Raw genomic sequence first — 19,809 nt, forward strand, 5'->3', positions numbered from 1 at the left:
AGTAACTTGTTCTATTTTATAATATAAAAAATGTCAAACTGTTCGCGCAGTAGAAAATATAAGTCGCGCTTAAGAGATAACTGTACTAATACAAAATTAAATATTCTAAATGAGATATTTAATTTACAAGTGAGTAGATTGTATATATGATGATTATAGTCAGAATAACTTAGATTTATTAAAACTTATTAGAAAAATATTATTAATATAAGCTATTGTTTGGCTTTATATTTTTCTAACGACAATTTCTTCGCCTATATGCAATCAGTAAAGGTGGAAACACATTTACAACTCTCCTGCATTATTCCGTTTGACAACAATTTACATACATCTATACTAATATTATAAAGAGGAAAACTTTGTTTGTTTGTTTGATTGTAATGAATAGGCTCAAAAACTGCTGGACCGATTTCAAAAATTCTTTCACCATTCGAAAGCTACATTATCCACGAATAACATAGTCTATATTTTATATGAAATATTTTTGATAAATAGATTTTGAGGCGGTACAAAGTTTGCCGGGTCAGCTAGTAATTAAAATAAACCTTTCTATTCAAGTTAAGTTTATCGTAGCATTAATATAATTGATAATATCATTTGTAAATAATAAATGAATCCTTACTAGAAATCCAGACTTATGAAAAGTAGAGGTACATGGAGGATAGTTCCCAAGGATTCCATCGAAGTACACAAAGATAGACAACGCGAGGAAGACTCCGAACGGAAGAGGAAAGAAAGAAATAATGAAGATAGTAAGAGTAGAAATCGAAGAAATCGCAATTCCAAAAATAATAATTCGAGAAATAGAAAAGTAACTGGAAGGCACAGAAAGTATAATCTAAGGTATTTTATATTACTAAACCATTAAGTAATTTGGTTCCGCCTGCGTCATACCTATGTTTGCTTTAGGGCTCCTATACACAAGGGTTATTACAGCTTATACAGAATGCCCCGTAAGTACCACGACAAACTTGGGGAGAACATAGATTAGAGCAGTGTTCCGCAAAGTGTGTACCGCGGTACACTGGTGTACCATTATCATGAGTTGGTGTGCCGCGGAAAAATAAGGTTATCTTATAAAATTATTTTAATAAGTAAGTAAGAGCTCGTACACAAAACTGCGATGCGACGTCGCATCGCGGTCGCGTCGATTGAGGAGCGCCCTATGGGAAACTAAATATAAAATAAATGATATATGATAAATGGATGAACCCAAAATTTTCTTTGTTACTCTTTCCTGTATCTCTTAAGCAATAACAAAAGTGCACACTTCTTTTTACGATCCATGTCACTATCTAATTTTCAAAATACGTTCCGTACGGTTGACGGTTGTCGAAAGAATGGTCACCCTGGGAGACGCTATGCCGCACGATATCGCATCGCAGCAATTCGTGTCGCAATTTTCTGCGTTGCGAATTCGCATCGCGTCGCATCGCAGTTTTGTGTACGAGCCCTAAGGGTAAGTAAAATACCTATACAAATTACACGAGCGCACGAGCGAGGCGTTTTGTTTCGTTTATCTAATTCTTTGGTTTCAATAAATGTTGATTAATATTACTTAAAAAATAATTTTTAATTTGTGGTATTGCTCCAAAAATTTTAGTTTATCTAAATGTACCTTGAAAACAAAAAGTTTGCGGAACACTGGGTTAGAGTCTGACCTCTCAGAGGAAAAAAAAACCTAAATAAAAGTGTCACCGGTTTTGCACTATCGATTGTTTTAAATATTTTTTTTAAATTTAGCTCTGTTTATCTTATTTCGTTAACTGCGTGTACAAATTTGATGATACAGTTTTTGTTTTTACTGTTAAATACTATCAAATTATAGGTCTATCAATCTTCAGCGACTAAGGGTAAAAACTGGTAGGAGATGTACCATCCATCTCCTGCTCCGAGAATCCGTCATAAAATTGGGTACTTGACAGTTATAACAATAAAATATGAAATATGTTGGATATGATAGCTTATAAGTAAACATAAATTATGCAGTATTTCGTTTATTTTTTAATATGTTCTAAGTATTTTAATTTTTAAAAAGAAATTTTCGATTTTTTATCTGTGGATTTTAAATCCCAAAACGGCGACAGTGCTGCCTCAAATGTCATGTGACGTCACTACATCGAAACCTGTCGATCACATCGAAACCTGAAGTATGTGTAACGTCGAAGTTTATTTCTATATTTTCAATGTGTTGACGTCACGCTACGAAATGACACTTGACCGCCTGTTTTGGCGTAACGTTCCGTTTACCGTAATAAAAATATGTTTTTTATTAATAAATAGCCCTTTTTCGAAAAAATGATCAATGAAAGGCATATATAATACGTATATGAATTCATTAAAACAGTTTCCCAAAAAGTGTCAAGTAGCCAATTACCTATTAAGAGCCCTTAGGGTTAGTGTAAGGGCGTATTTGGGATTATTAACAAAGGCCCATTGCCTACTGGTATATATTGGCCAAATACTATTGAACTATTAGTCAGTTTGTTAAAAACCTAGATATGATTAAAAAATGAAAGTATAATATTTATACAGTTATTTATTCCCAGGAAATCTGACGCGGAGTCCTCCTTATCTTCATTTACATCTGTCACGAGTGCTACAACAATATCTTCAACGATTTCGAGTTGCAGCTGCGTGGATTGTTTTTGATTTTTTTTTATATTTACATAAATAAAGTGCTTTTCTTGTGTTAAATCTATTTATGTATTAACTATCCTATATGAAAGTTTTTTTTACCTTTTAGGAATGTTATACTTTTCATTGGGTCATTACTCATTACTAATCATATTTTCTTCACTATTATAAACAAGTGATAATTTAACTTTAATATGTACATAACTTCGAAAATTAAGAGGTGCTTGGGATTAGGGACATACAACTTCAATTCAAACGTATGTGATTTAAACAGTAATACATAAGTTAAGAGCTCGTACACAAAACTGCGATGCGACGCGATGCGAATTCGCAACGCAGAAAATTGCGACACGAATTGCTGCGATGCGATATCGTGCGGCATAGCGTCTCCCAGGGTGACCATTCTTTCGACAACAGTGAACCGCACGGAACGTATTTTGAAAATTAGGTCGTAAAAAGAAGTGTGCACTTTTGTTATTGCTTAAGAGATACAAGAAAGAGTAACAAAGAAAATTTTGGGTTCATCTATTTATCATACATCATTTATTTTATATTTAGTTTCCCAAAGAACAGGGCGCTCCTCAATCAGTAATATAAAAAAGTCAAAGACGTACTTTGTCTTTTTTTTACATTAAAGTATACATCTTCCCACCCAATAAAAACAGGTCTGTACGTCTTCCCCACACGCTGTCTCAGAACGAACTAAAAATGGCGTCAACAAGTGTGACGAAACATCGCAGGAAGGTGCGAAGTGAATTAATTCGCAAGTTCTTGCGATGCGTCGAGGGAGCTCACAGATTTTTACGATGCGACGTCGCATCGCAGTTTTGTGTACGAGCCCTAAATTTGTCGCTTATATACGTCCATGAAAACTTCTTTAATGTCACAAAAATCAGGCCACACAACATCTACCAGAAAAAGAAAAGCCGTGTAGTTGTAGATGTCATTTGGGTACGCCAAAATGACTACATGGTCACAAAATTAAATGTAAAAAATCAAAATTCTCGTGATAAAATATGTGCAATGTGGTCATCCGATGTCTGAGCTGGGTATAGAAGACTATGCCGCTGTTCTCATCTGGTTAGGGATTGTGTCGTTATATACTACTCTCCTGACTGTTACTGCTCTTGGGGTTGTTTTTGTTCTGTAAGTATTCATTAGATCCAATTTTACTATATAATGTTCTTTAAATATATTCCGTTTTCCTAGACGTCTCAAGAATTGGCTTCTAGTTCGCAATGAATTGGTTATTATAAGAGGTAATTCATACACACTTCCCACTTTCCTCTTTTATCCTTCTTATCTTTTCCATGCATAAGTTGTCTGAAAGAGATCGCTGCTTAGCGATAAGATCGCCTATTGCATACAATTAACCTATTTAATTGTGTATTATTGTCATGATCTACTGAAGTGTGCAATAAAGAATTTTGTATCTATCTATCTAATGCTAATGCATTTTGTGAATAGCCATTTATTTACCAACTTGGAGATAAAACTTTGTATAAGAAACGACGATATTCTTAAGTTAGTTTCATAACTATTGATTTAAATCCATGATGTAAGTACTGTAAGTAGGTACCGAATGTACTTGTGGTCACCTTCATTCAAATGCAATTCTTATTTATTAAGAGTAGGTCAAATAGAACTCTTTTTAAACAACTTTAAGAATCTACCACTGCTTTAGCAGGCGCTACTTTATAACTGTTTGAAAGTAACATTTCTTTTCACACCATTAATACAATTTTACTTTTGGCATCACATGAAGATATGTAGACACAAGGTTTTAAGCCACCATACTGTGATATCGGTTTTTTATCGACGTCTGTTAGCAGCTTTATTTAAATACGAATGATATATGAAATCAAAGTCATCTTGAAGGTCTTGAAGTCATGTAATAATATAGTCACATAAACGGTACAGAGTAACGATATAACAATTATACGTAAGTAAGTTCACACTAGTGATTAGAAGTATTATAACTACACAAGTATCTCCGTTATTCGACTGCTCTTGCTGAAGTCTCCGACCAGAATGTCGCTCTCTGTTAATTCGAGCGCCGCCAAGGTGTCGTCCCCACTTCACCTACCCGCATCTGTTTTTAAACTGTAGTATCAAATGAGTCACTTATTACTATAATGTAACGTTATAAAAATGTGATATCGTTAATATCCAAGCTTCTTATTAACGACGATAACATATAGTAACATTAATAATACCATTGTCATTTCTGTGGCAAAAAAGTCGTAATCCAAGGCTCAGAAAAACTTGTCATATTTGTCTTTGGTTTATCAGATTGTCAAACTATTGTCAAATTTGAATTTTACCGTTTGCCTATGCTTGTTTTGTTTTCAAATATTAAACTTAAATATTACAGAAAATAGTGTAATTATTTTAAATAATAGAATTAGTGTTAAATGATGGTTTTATTGTGTTAATTTATGTTAATAGTGATTTGACTTTTTGTTATTTTTCAAAATGGATGAGACACAGAGTAGTAGAGTATCAGACGCTGCGGCGACGTAAGTTTTATTCGTAAATACTTTCGAACTATTATAAAAGTCATGTTTTCTAGAATAATAACACTATTATTGGAACACTCAGTAGGGATTTCAGGATACCAATATATTCTTCTATAATCAGCAACATTATTATTATTATTTTTTAGTATAGTTGTACCGCCTTTAATTTTTCTGTACATCCCTAAGGTTGACTGGGAGAAAATGCTATTTAGCATTAAGTCCGCCTTTTGCACCACATTGTTTTTAACATGGTCAATAAAGAGTAAATAAATAAAATAAATAAACACATTACAATAATACATCTTTATCCACTAATTTATCAGTTATGACACTTCCATTACGAAAGACTGCAAAAATCGGATGATAATTCATAACTCAAAGCAAGACTGAATATTCCAAAAATATAAAAATAGAAGTATTAAAATATCTATAAATGGAGTTTCTTGCGCTACTTTTTCTCCATAGCGAAATACCTTCCGAAACGGTGGTAGTTTGTTGACTTTCAAAAAGTATTCTATATGAATCAATTTTGAATAAATGAGATTTGAATTTGAATTTGAAGATGTGACGTAATTTATCAACAACCAGCAATTATGTGGTCGAACATGGAAATGCCGGCAGCGTTTTGGGAACCATGCCTTGCACAACAATTTTAGATGGTTTATTTTATTTATGATTTTATCTTTATTACTCTTGATCATATGTATTGTTAATTAGAAATAATTTGTATATATTTTACTAATTCGCACTTGGCCAGCGCGGTGGACTATGGCCTAATCCTTCTCATTACGAGAGGAGACCCGTGCCCAGCAGTGGGACAGTAATGGGTTGATGATGATGTATATATTTTAGCTTTAATAATTTCTTGTTATTTAGTTTTAAATATATTATCCTTGTTTCAATATTATAAAGTCTGCCAAGAACAGTGAAACAGTGATGTGACTGTAACACTATTTAATAACTCACATGGTAGAGTGGTAACCAGGTTGAAGGTGGTAGTATCGGTGTTTGATCCCCGGCCAGACATATATCCATATGAATTTAAGTTTCTGATCCGGGTCTGGGTGTTTGTGTATTCATCCTTGTGTGTGTAAGGCACCAAGGTCACAAAAATAATCCTAGTGTGATACTATGAGTGTCGGGAGCGTTATTATATTTTATTATATTGAAACAGTAAGGCAGACCAGATTTCGCTAGTAGCCAGTTTTTTAAAAGTGCTTTTCTTTTATAAAAGATTACTTGTAACTTAATATTTAGTTATCTTTGCTTAAAATAGATACTTTCTGTTACTCCAATACTTATGTGTATACTAACTAGTAATAATTCATTCTTATATTATTTCCCAAAAGCGCCAAAACAATTATAACTTGAAGGTGGTAGAATCCTCCTAGAGTGGTTGGACTCCGGCGGCACCACCGCCACACCTATTTCTGCCTCATAACAACAGTGTTAAGCACTGTTGTGTTCTGGTTTGAAGGGTGTGGTAAGGGACACAGACTTTTCAGAGGCATTCCAGCTTAGTCCTCAGGGGTAGCAGCGCATCTGTGGCCGACCTCAGGTAGGAATATCTAATCCTATCTGGGGTTGATTACAAATGTCCATGGGCGGCAGTAGCCACTTACCATCAGGTGGACTGCATGCTCGTCTGCTACTCTTATATTATAAAAAAAATATATATGAACAACAATTGTATATCGAACACACAGAAATAATTGTATATATATCAGTGTATATAATATAAACTAATTGTGTATGTGCATATATATGTGTGCTATACTCATAGCTCTATAACTATATCTGGTATATCTATATATACCATAAAAAATTACCATGTTGTTGATGCCAACTATGATATATGATTTTCTCCTATAAAAATTTCTCATTTCAAAAAATAATTATTTGTTTTCAGAAGGAAACGCCGTTCGTCGATACTGAAGAGCCAGCGGGCGCCGCGCACTCCGCTCTCGGAGCTGGAGTTCAACGTGGCGACGCCCACGGACACGGCCAAGAGCCGCCGCGTCAGCTTCTCCAAGCGGATGGGCGTTGCGTTAGTCACTTGTTTTATATTGATCCCCGTCCCTACTGTGTAACAAGAGCCGCCGCGTCAGCTTCTCCAAGCGGATGGGCGTTGCGTTAGTCACTTGTTCTATATTGATCCCTGTCCCTACTGTGTAACAAGAGCCGCCGCGTCAGCTTCTCCAAGCGGATGGGCGTTGCGTTAGTCACTTGTTTTATATTGATCCCCGTCCCTACTGTGTAACAAGAGCCGCCGCGTCAGCTTCTCCAAGCGGATGGGCGTTCGTTAGTCACTTGTTTTATATTGATCCCCGTCCCTACTGTGTAACACGAGCCGCCGCGTCAGCATCTCCAAGCGGATGGGCTTTGCGTTAGTCACTTGTTTTATATTGATCCCCGTCCCTACTGTGTAACAAGAACCGCCGCGTCAGCTTCTCCAAGCGGATGGGCGTTCGTTAGTCACTTGTTTTATATTGATCCCCATCCCTACTGTGTAACTCGAGCCGCCGCGTCAGTTTCTCCAAGCGGATGGGCGTTACGTTAGTCACTTTGTTTTATACTGGGCGAAACTTATTATGAGATCTTACTTTATTGTTTGGTTGCAAATATTTGTAGGGGGCATCCATTAATTACGTGAGATGTATAGAGGAGGAGGGGGTCGAGCCAAATCCCTTCTAATCTTACTTTGGGGAGACTATCAGGGAGAGAATATCAGAGAGCCAATGCGATCGAACACTACCACAAACACATACTCCGTAGCAACAGTAGCACACTAACGCAGCTATGTACACGTGGGCAAGAGTGGGTAGCGGACAGTAGCGGGGCGCCTCCCGCGTTGTCCCGCTAATATCTGCAATTTGCTGTTGCGACGCGGTTTGTTTCTATATTTGGAACAGACTAGAAGTTTGACGCGGACTCAACGCGGGCGCGTCTATGTTTTTTTTTTATCTTACTATAGGCTTGCGTTTGGCTGCAATGTTACCTGATGATAAGTGAGATGCAGCCTTGGATAAAACACGCTTGCTTAGAAGTAGCCTATTCACCCTTGACTTGAACAATCCCAGGTCGTATGTATCGGGAAACAACGAAGACGGGAGTGTGTTCCATTCTTTGGCGGTTCGCAGCAGGAATGAGTTGCTAAAATGCTTAGTCCGCAGAAGAGGAATATCAACCAAATATTGATGGTATCCCGCGGTTCGTCTAGATGTCCGATGATGAAAAGCGGCGGCAGGAATTAAGTTGTGAAGTTCAGGTTCACACTCTCCAAAATGTATTCGATAGAAAACAGCTGCTACGTTCACACTATTATTCAATACAAACACGCGAGCGTGGTACTGCGTCATCTTTAGTGGATGCTTTATAATAAACTTTATTTATATTTCACAGAGAGTTCGCAACGAACGAAGCGACGACAACATGGAAGAATTTCTACGAGGCGCACAACAAGTCACTGGAGTCCTCGAACAACGACGAAGCCCGACCGTCCATAAGTCACATCGGCAAGCGAATATTCGACCAGCAGTTTGAAGAGGTGGAAGCTATAGACTTTGGTGGTTCGGTAATGCAAGGGAACAGAGCCGATTTTAATATATCTATGAATAATGTTAACTTGACACAGCAGCTGGCAGCCCTAGAGTGCAGCGTAGATAAGCCAACAGCCCCACAACAGCACTTTGAATTAAGCGCCTTGACCGATCACCAAAGTAAGGTATGTAAATTATTCCTGAAAGACTATTTTATATAATAACGAGCTGACCCGGCAAACTTTGTACCGCCTCAAAATCTATTTATCAAATATATTTCATATAAAATATAGCCTATGTTACTCGTAGATAATGTAGCTTTCGAATGGTGAAAGAATTTTTAAAATCGGTCCAGTAGTTTTTGAGCCTATTCATTACAACCAAAGAAACAAAAAAGTTTTCCTCTTTATAATATTAGTGTAGATATAATAAACATAAAAATGTTTTATTGATTGAAGTACAATTGTAAATAAAACAAGACACAAGGCCCTGTACTGGGTTGGTAGCCCGTATTAATATTAATAAAAGTGAATCTTCTATATTAACAGCTCCATTCTTTATTTTCTCTGACAATCCATTCTATGACATCTTATTCTTTTAACAATAAAATATCCTTCTTTTTTTATATAGTTTCCCACTAAAATGCTACTTACCAGCAATTAAATGAACTCTTATTAAAATAAAATAATTTAAAAAAATTGTAATGAAAATATACCCTCCTCACAGGTATTCGTCGATGATCTCACAATACCAGCGATTAATGAAATGTCTAACCAAATAAACGTTAACTTCTCAATAGTGAATCCTATTGAGAATAATAAGTGTGATGATCTGGATGAAATAGAACGGGATTTGGAGAGGTCCCACAATGTTGTATGCTCGGGACCGTTCAGAGCGGAGATGTCTGAATACACAGAAGTGGATTTGAATATGATGAATATGACTCATGTGGCGGCTAGGAACGATGAGTCCGATATGTCTATAACAGACACGATACATATGCCAAAAGTGCAAGAGGTGTCTAAAAGTAATGTGTCGTTAAGTAAGCAAGGAAAGCCAGGGGATAAAGATTGGGTGGTGGATAAAGAGAATATAGCTGTTATTAATCCGTATGTAACGCCGCGAGAGTCGGATAATTTCGCAATTAATGAAGTACCCAATCAAGTACTCGTTTTTGATGGGAAAAGACTAACAATTCAATCAGAAAAGGCAGAGATACCGGTTAAAGCTACAGAGGGTTTGGATAAAGAGAATTACCGTCAATCCGAAGCGCCTGTAAAGAATACAAGGAAGAATATAGTGCTTAATGTTAATGATGATCTTCCTAACTTCGTGGATGAGCCGATGTTACCCCAACACTGTTTCGTAGGCGCCAGCGCGCAAGAGTTGAAACAAACTATGATATTCAATGAATATATATCAATCACTGATGGTGTAACGAAATTTAATGTTGTGAATGAATGTGAGAATACAGTAGGTAACATATCATTAACGCAAGCAGTTTCTTCTAATGTTATTTTGGAGCGAAAAGAGTCTGAGAGGAGACGAACGATTCTTTACGAAGTGGATAATGGAAATATGTCTGTTACTCAAGTGGTACCACCCAATATAATAATGGATGATAAGCCTGATATTCCAAGTAAGAGAAGAACTACTGTATATGATGGGAACATATCCTTCACTCAAGTCGTCCCTGCGAATTTAATTATCCCAGAAGACAACCAAAAGTCGAATAAAACAATTGTATACCAGGATAATATGGATATCACACAAGCATTACCAAATAATATACAATTAAAAAAGTCGGTAAGCAATAATAAAACAGTGGTATTTGATCAAAGTATTGCTAACATTTCAATGACTCAAGTTCTACCTTCGAATATAATTTCTGAAAAAGATGTAATTGTACCGAATAAGAGAAAAACTATTGTGTTTAATAACGACGATGGTAATATTTCGATGACTCAAGCAATACCTAAGAATTTGATCTTAACGGAGTCGAAAGAAGGCGTGAATAAAAGGAAGACAATTGTATTTGATAATGATAATGATGATGGTAATATTTCTATGACTCAAGCGCTTCCAGCTAATATCATACAAGAAGCCATTAAAGTAGATATTACTAATGAACCACATAAGCCTATTGGTGTAGAGCCAGAAAACCTAAAAGAAAGTGTAGTAACTGAAGTAGAAACAATGAATAAACGTGAAGTTTCCCCAAAGAAAAGACTGACGATTATGTACGATGATGATGCAGATATCTCCATGACTCAAGCTTTACCGGCAAATATTCTATCAACAAGTCAGTTATCAAAATTAAGTAAAAAGTTCGATGTTGAACATGAAAATATCTTCATAACACAAGCATTGCCAAGTAATATATTAATACAAGAAGACGTTAAGGAAAACGTAGTAGAAGATACACTGTCACCCCAAAATCTAGATACTTCAATGGCTGAAGTAATACCTCATAAGAGTATCCTCGAATTGAAAGACATTGATAATAATAGTAAAATTAATGAATTAGGTATTGAAGTGAAACAAAATCTTTCAGTTTCTTTTAAAAATATAGAAAGCAAAAAGGAAATTGGTAACCTGTCTATGATTAAACCAATACCGGACATGTTTGAAATTGAAAACGATATGTTAAAAGCTGATATGGATAAGTTTGCAAATCTAACGCAGTACGGAGAGAAGACGCTACTACAAGAAACAATACACGATGTGTCAAAACCCGATGTGTTAGTCTACCAAGCAGCTCACGATGTTAAAGTAGAAAAGTTAGATGATTTAAAAGAGGAAGAATCAAATAAGTCTATTAGCATACAAAAGATGGAGAGTTCTCCAGCCAAATCTACAAAAGGTAGCCTAAGTCCAGTCAGTGATGAAATCCAGATGGATGAGAATGATATAGAAGTACAGACGAATGCGCAAAATGAAAATATCACACCGAAAGAGTCGAATCTCATATGTCATGACACAGTTAATAAAATATCACAAGAAAGGAAGGATACCAAAAAATCTATACTTCATGAATTGCTAAATATGTCAAGTACTTCTATTAACGATGAAGATAAAATCACAGCCGCTGTAGTTGAAACCAATTTTGAAAATAAGCCGCAATCGGAGAATAATTCAAATGACGGAATTTTTGTTATTACTAAAGAAAGTAATGAAAATCTTCTGAATACTGAACCTACTGAATCAGTAGTAAAAATACTTCAAGACAAAGAGAATACAGTTGTTGTGGATAAAATGAATGAAATAGAAAACAAACCTCTTCCAGCAATCGAAATGAAGACTGATTTCGAAGATAACTTAGAAAGCAATTTAGTTGAGTTGCGCCGCAGTGCGATACATGAAAAGAAGAAATCTCCCCAGAACAGATATTACGAAAAGGTAGTAAGCTCTGATTTGCAAACAAGTTTAAAGGAAGACGTAATGGATAGGTCAAATGTGAAAGATTTCGCAAATTTGACTAAAACGAGAAAATCGTTCAAGGAAGCTGATGACACTAAGGAATTATTGGATATGCTGTCGGACTTTACTGATAGGAAATCTTGTGCTCCGATACAGGAAGAGGATGACAAACCAAAACTGAGGAGCAGTATGGCCTTGGAGCATAAGGATATACCAGAACCGAGACGTTTAAGCTTTGCCCCAAAGAGACAGTCAATAGTTCTGAGTAGGGAGGACTTACTCAACAATCTCTCAATGGCACAAGCTGCCTTACAGCAATCGAGATTCGAAATCGACGACAGCGGAAGCATAGAGGACACTGCGACAGAATCACCACCAGAACTGAACGAAAGCGTCGCCTCCCCGAAGAAGTCTGTTAGGATGAGCACTGAAGTTGTAAAGACGTTGCACTTCGAAGACGAGTCCTGTAGTGATGCGAGCCTAAAATCCGATGTTAAAGTCTCCCCGCTCAAGAAAACGGCGTTCGGTGAGACGTCGTACATGAAGGAGAATCGGGCGAACGTCATCCCGACGTATTTGAAAGACGTCTCGGATAATATAAAGGCGTTGATGACCGATTTAGTGAAACCCAGACCAGATCAATTGCCGTTCGAACTAATGACGAACAGAGCTAAGAAGGAACCGTCCACCTGCAGTACGCAAATACAAGCAAATTTGATTACGTCGAGCCAAATTGATTTAGAAGTTGAGCTGCATTCGAATATGAACTCAGTTTATGATCTTAATAAAGAATCTCTAATTGTAATGGATAAGTCTGGCGAGGCGTTGAGCCCCGTCTCCACATTTGATGTTTCAGAGTCCAACGCGACTGAATCTAATGAGAAACATTTGAAAAAATCTCCATTGAAGAAGATGATGAATCAAACGCCAGTACTAGTGTTTGATCACAGTAACCCCCTTAATAATGTGTTGCTAGCGCCACCAGATTGCGTGGACGTTCACAAGTATAATCCTGTGAGTTCTGAGTCTGAAGGCGTGGATAAACCCAAAGATGGTAAAGAACACGAGGTGGGAAGAGTAATAACACAGTACAATGTTGAGAGCCGTGTAGGCTTACCATCAGGCGATGCTTGTTCAGACAAGAAGGGAGATTCGCACAGTTTATACTCGGATCCTAGCAAGCCGCTATCCATTAACAGATCAACAGATGGCATCGCAATGGAAGTTAGAGACACTGAAGTGAATACCTTAATAGTTATGAAAGGCAACAAAGAACTGCTTGAAGCTAGTTCATCGTTGACGTTAGTGGACGACGCTTTGACACAAAGCGTGTTCGATATTAAAGTTAAAATGCAGGAAAAAGACGATGATTCGCCTGTGAAAGTTATTTATAAGCTTGATAATCAAGAAGCACCGTTAGATAACATCGATTCAGACTTAGTCTCGAACGACGATGAGCCAATGGAGTATACTAAAGCGAAGAAGCGTAGCTACAGCCCCACGCGGCATAAACCCTCGACGCTCTCTACTCCTGACGTCACACCGAAACCTCTAAGCAAAATGCAGAAAATATCAAACAGTCCAAACGTTTGTATGAATATAGTGCAAGTAAGACATTTGTCGCCGGAAAAATCGCAGACTGATAGTAATTCTGATGACAGGGAAGAGGTTAGACATAAGAAGCGATCGCCAAGGAAGTCCAAAGGCAGCCCGAAGCATAAGAAACCGGGTACGGATATAACAGTTCAACAGCTAATAACAGAGTATAAGATAACCCAAATGGAGCAGGATATGATCGAAGAGCAGATCATGGAAGCTATATACGACAGGATGTCCTCAAGTGGAGCTGTGCCTGAGACTGAGAACACAGCGGGTGACGCAACCCCTGATGTGGTTAGCTCTTGTACGAGCAATAATCAGAGCGGGATGCGAGATGGTGTAAAAGAGACAGTGTCGTATGTAGGTAGCCAGCCGTCTAGAGTGGATTGGCACCCCGATCTGAAGGGGTTGAGCTCGAAGAATGTGGTGACGGAGTGCGATTCAGGCGTGAATGTCGTCGCCAAGATTGATATGCTGCCGTTTATGGGGTGAGTTTCTTTGATTATTTATGTATTTCTTCTCCATGGCAAAATATTCCTTAAAAGTGGTGTTTGGGATATGTTGGTACTTTTGGAATCACGTTGGCGTAGTGCTTCACACACCAGGAAACTAGAAAATATTTTAATATTGACTGATTCATTTGATAGTAGGTAAATGGCAACCCATGGATTTATAATAATCAACCCCATATAGAATCCGAGTCTTAAAGTCGACTACAAAAGTGATGTTACCCTTGAGGGCTAAGTTTGAACGCCACGTTCATGTATACCTGCCTTACAGTACTCTTCAAGTCAGAAAATGGTAGCGCATAACACTGTTGTCGTTCAATAGAAATACATACAACGCAACGACAACGATATTCGATATTTCACAATAGCTGCAAATGTATGGCGGTTCATACATTTATCACGCTTTTTAATAAATTTCTGAAGCAACACCAACCGATTTGTACCCAGAAGCCGCGAGTGCGAATGGGAGACATCCGGCGGCGACACGTGGATGTTCCGCTTGCTGCGCTCGCGTCTCCGCCTGCGCGTCCGCCTCGCGCACAGACACCACAACGCGCTGCGCTCCCGCGTGCGCGCGGACACGCCCGTCACCGAGATGTGTGTGGACACCGTGCTCGCGGGTGAGTGTGGTGCGACGGGACACGTGTCCGCACGTGGGTGCTCTAATCGTCGACGTCTCGGGTCTAATTTTAACAGTCGGTTTCGTCTGTATATGGTTTAATACTACTAAAAATCTATACTGTCTTTAACATAAATGCGCGGCGGGTGGGACCAGGGATCCCATAAGGTCGGGGGCCATTCGTCTTAAAATAAAGTAAGTATGTAGGGTTGTAAGTTCTCGTGTGGTTAAGAGCTCTGACAATACAATAAGCTTTTTGTTACTTTATAGCTGTTTTGTTTTGTTTGAAGTTGTAGTGAAGGGTGCTCAAGTCCACTCTCTTCTTTCTTTTTTCCGATTATAGCTCTTACATATTATAACGTATTTCGTTTCCTTTCGTTCCACAGACGACAAGGACCCACTCGCGGAGCTGTGCATCCGTTTCGCGGCGGAGGCGATGCGCTACGAGTGCGGTCGCGGCTGCTCGCGCGCGGGCGACGTGCCGCTCGCGCTGCGGCGCTGCGCCGGCGTCGCGCGCGTGGCGCTGCGCTGGGCGCGGGCCATGCGCGACGCGCGCGCTCGCCTCGCGTACACGCTCGGGAAGGATCAAGTGCTGGCGCTCAAGGTGAGTGCTCAAGAGTTCGTCGAGTAAGTCGCCGAACAATGACGATTATAGAACAACAGACGCACAAACAACAGATCATACACGGAGAACACACCAGACTTAGTGACTTACATACTCGCCGAATAATTTGCCGAACAATGACGAATATAAAAAGAAACCCGTATACAAACAGACGAGCATTGTAACAAATATCAAACAAACTCAAATAAATTACTAACATACTCGCCGAATATTTTGCCGAACAATGACGAGCATATAAAGACCGCGGACGAATACTCGTACCCCGAAGTAAGATATTCATTCATTTACCCATTGTCGAATATAGGCGAATAATGGCGAATATAGTTTATTACACACTCGCGCTCTCACCTAATCGTCTGTATTGAATGACATTAAAATATTCGTCGAACAAACGCAAATATACACCAATCAGAGTGTGTAACCAAATTAGTCCCGTGTATTGAGTATATTTGGCCACGCCTAGCGCCGCCTAGCGTGTATATGACGTGATGCGCTACGAGTGCGGCCGCGGCTGCTCGCGCGCGGGCGACGTGCCGCTCGCGCTGCGGCGCTGCGCCGGCGTCGCGCGCGTGGCGCTGCGCTGGGCGCGCGCCATGCGCGACGCGCGCGCTCGCCTCGCGTACACGCTCGGGAAGGATCAAGTGTTGGCGCTCAAGGTGAGTACCGTGCTGTGTTTAGACACGAGTCAAGAGTTCGCCGAACAATGACGAGTATACAACAACAGACGTACAAACAACAGATGCTACACGGAGCGGAGAACACACCACAGTAAGTTACTTAAATATTCGCCGAACAATGACGAACATAAAAAGAGATCAGTACACGATCAGACGAGCATTGTGACAAAACTAGAACAGCGGAGAAATTTATATACTCGCCGAATAATTCGCCGAACAATGACGAGTATATAAATGTCACGAACTAATACAGACCAATAATCCTACGAATTGCGTTAAAAAGTCAAATTTGGGTCGAACATGGACGAACATCGTGTCAAATATCGAACACACCCGAGTAATTTATTTACATATTCGTACTAGTTCCATTTTTTCTGTTCTGCACGTCATTTACATATAGTCGTAAAAATTACTCGCGTGAAATCGGTATATTTGACGAGTAGCGCTACCTAGCATGCGCGTGAAGCGATGCGCTACGACACTCGCGGCAAGAGAATGGTGTGAAAATTACTTGCGTGTATTGGGTATATTTCGCGACTGATAGCGCCACCTAGCGTGCATATAACGCGATGCGCTACGAGTGCGGACGCGCGCGCCCGCCTCGCATACACGCTCGGCAAGGACCGGGTGTTGGCGCTTAAAGTGAGTGCCGTACTGTGTTTAGACACTAATCAAGACTCCGCCGAGTAAATCGTCAAACCGAAAAGTATATTACAAACGCCAAAGTGAAATACAGACGCAATAATAATCTATCACGTTTGGAGCACGGACGAGCAACGTGAGAAGTATAGAATGCGTCCAAGGTTTTTGCACACTCGCGAACAATTCGCCAAATACCACGCCAAAAACTGATAAGTATATGAACGCCCCCAGCGCATGTAGACTCATTATCTTTAGTAGTAGTACTAAAAAACCTTACTTAAGTAGAATATGGATGAGCATCGCAACAAGTGTCGAATAGAGTCGAGTATTTTATTTATACACTCACGAATAATCAACTGATTTCCGCTAAATAACCGAATTCGCGCAGAGATTACACGAGCATCGTGGTACCACGACTTACAATTATCGGTTATATTGACCTGTCATATTATGTCGCAGGTGGCGAACATCCCCCTCCGATCTGTCTGGGAGGTCACCATGCGGCTAGAGTTGGTTGTGGAGGACGCCCGCGAGGCTGCCTGGCCGCGCGCCACCGACGTGAGAGTGTCTACTGTGGTCGCTGACAGGAAGGTGGGCGCTGCGGAGGTGCAGAGGGCGTTGTCGTCGCTCTCGCATGACTGGGGACACGCGCCGAGGGCTATATGGTGAGTGGGGGGCGGGAGAAGCTCGATATATACGTATGTCGACTATGGTTGTCGCGGGTGCAGGGAAAGAATGGGGGTAGTAGTGACATGCGAGTCTGCTGTGGTTGCTGATAGGAAGGTGGGCGCTGCTGTGGTGCAGAGGGCGCTGTCTACACTCTCGCATGATTGGGGGCTCGCGTCGAGGACAATATGGTGAGTGGGGGGCGGTCGGTAGTGACGTATATGTGTCGCTGATAGGAAGGTGGGCGCTGCGGAGGTGCAGTGGGCTCTGTCGGTGCTCTCGCATCACTGGGGGCACGCACCGAGGGCTATATGGTGAGTGGGGGTCGGGGGAAGAGAGTGGGGAGGGTGGGTAGTGACGTATGTGCGTCTGCTGTGGTCGCTGATGGGAAAGTGGGCGCCGCGGAGGTGCAGAGGGCGCTGTCGGCGCTCTCGCATGACTGGGGGCACGCGCCAAGGAATATATGGTGAGTACACAGCAGCGCTTAACACTGCTGTTATAAGGCAGAAATAGGTGTGGCAGTGGTGCCGCCGAAGTCGAACCACAGAGGGTTTTACCACCTTCATTATCACTTTGGACTTCTCCCTTTTGATGGAGTCCCGGCCTTAAGCGCTGCTGTGTTCAGGTTTGAGTCAGATAGATAGAAATACAGCCGAATATAAAGGCAACAAATCACATAGTGGAAATGTTGGATTGACTGTTTTTATTTATATTTCTTTGCAAAAAAAGTTAATTATTTTTTTTTAATTGCAGGAAAATCTTCAGGTACCTGAAAAATAAGACGCAGGATGACGACTTCCTAGGACTGCCGATGTAGTTTAGTTCCAAAATAGATTTAAGATCTCAAAATGTCGAAAATACATTCAAATACACATATCATTAAGTAGTTTTTGAAAAATTTAAGAATCAATAATTGATCCAGTATTTGAAATAAATATTACCTCATTTATATAATAGTAAATTGAACTGAAGTTTTCAAACTGTTGTAAGCATTTATAATTCATTTATCTGTTATTTATAAATAATAATTCAATATTTTATCTACCAAAGATCGGAAAATAATCAGCAATACATCGATCGATTATGTGAGTACACGTCACATATTTAAATTATTAATCTGTGCCCATATTTTCAAAAATTTAATGATTTTTTTTTGTAAACTCGAATAACTGATTCAAACTTTGTATTAAATTTGAACGTGTTGTGTAACAATTTCTTTTGTTATATTTGACGGGTTACATATTAAAATTATATATTTTAATAAGCGGTGAAATTTTACTAAAATTCCATAACTTACAAACTTTGTATAACAACTGACCATTGTGTCGATTTCTCATGAGAATGTTATACAATAGTATATTTTCCATGTTAAAATTATTCCGCGATGTTATTATTATAAAGTTTAGTAACTGTTTCAAACTTTGTATAACATTCGAACGTGTTGTATAACACTGTATAATATAACATATCGCTGCTTTACATGGATAAATCAAATCAAGTCAATTTTTTTTTATTAAAAATAGGTTCTGTGCAGAGCACTTTTTGAATGTCAATACAACTACCATCACTTCACAAGGTGTTTCGCTATGGGGAAGAAGCGAAAGAAACTCCATAACACACATTTTTTAATAAAATATTAATTATTGTTTAGAATGGCAAACTTAACCTAATGGTACATGTGGAGCTGGAGTTACTTCAGACCACACCGTTTTATGAGTCAAATAAATAATAGCCGCATAATTCAAAATTCATTTTTCTATTAAGGTTACAATTCAATACCAAATACTTCCTATTTAAATGTGTTTAATTATAGTGTTGTTACGTATATAACTACTTATAACTGTATTTTTCATGATTGTCACTTCATTTATTTAGATATCTCGATTGTTCAATTTTCAATTAACAAAAAGATTGTTCAATTTTAAACCGACTCTCCTGGAAAATTAATTTTGTGTTGTGCGATTATTGCAAAGCAGCGAAATTGTATAACAAATAATAAATAAATGGGTTGTATAAGAGGCTTCCTTGTTAAATAATGATTTTCATACGTGGTATAACAATTATGTTTTTTGTATAATTCATTAGATTGTTGCCGGCAACACTTAGCAATACTTTGGCTTAAATTTTAAAAATTCCTAATTGAATTTTCGAAAATCCAAAATATAATGATATGAAGCTCATTTAGATGTTAATTTTGAATATAACTGTGTTATTGTTATGTTTAATATTTTTACAAAACACGAGATTTTTGATAAAATAAAATATATGGTGTGAATTTTGTTTTATTTATATTTTTCATTATAAGAAAATAGACTGAAGCAACATAAACACAATTACGCCTATCTAGAATGGACTCT

At 38.7% G+C, this 19,809-nt stretch overlaps 1 protein-coding gene across 5 annotated transcripts in view; it reads left to right on the forward strand.

Moving 5' to 3' along the window:
* Positions 1–3,588: 3,588 nt before the first annotated feature.
* Positions 3,589–19,809, forward strand: part of LOC140751252 (uncharacterized) — a 110,269-nt gene continuing 94,048 nt past the window's right edge. The window contains exons 1-8 of one of the 5 annotated variants that reach the window (XR_012103288.1): positions 3,589–3,783; positions 7,066–7,203; positions 8,559–8,880; positions 9,422–14,202; positions 14,671–14,843; positions 15,229–15,446; positions 17,246–17,451; positions 18,206–19,028. Coding sequence is in view for 4 of the 5 variants with exons in the window: in XM_073085136.1 (XP_072941237.1) it covers positions 3,674–3,783; positions 7,066–7,203; positions 8,559–8,880; positions 9,422–14,202; positions 14,671–14,843; positions 15,229–15,446; positions 17,246–17,451; positions 18,206–18,269 (6,012 nt within the window). In the remaining variant the exon portion in view is untranslated. Of the gene's footprint in view, positions 3,784–4,974; positions 5,157–7,065; positions 7,204–8,558; positions 8,881–9,421; positions 14,203–14,670; positions 14,844–15,228; positions 15,447–17,245; positions 17,452–18,205; positions 19,728–19,809 lie in introns of those variants that run through there. The other 4 variants (XM_073085136.1, XM_073085137.1, XM_073085139.1 and 1 more) reach the window with 4 other exon arrangements.

Source organism: Epargyreus clarus, unplaced genomic scaffold (assembly GCF_041222505.1).
Source record: "Epargyreus clarus isolate Ecla_fem2 unplaced genomic scaffold, WU_Ecla_fem_2.2 ptg000022l, whole genome shotgun sequence".
In the NCBI taxonomy this organism is placed as follows: Eukaryota; Metazoa; Arthropoda; class Insecta; order Lepidoptera; family Hesperiidae; genus Epargyreus; species Epargyreus clarus.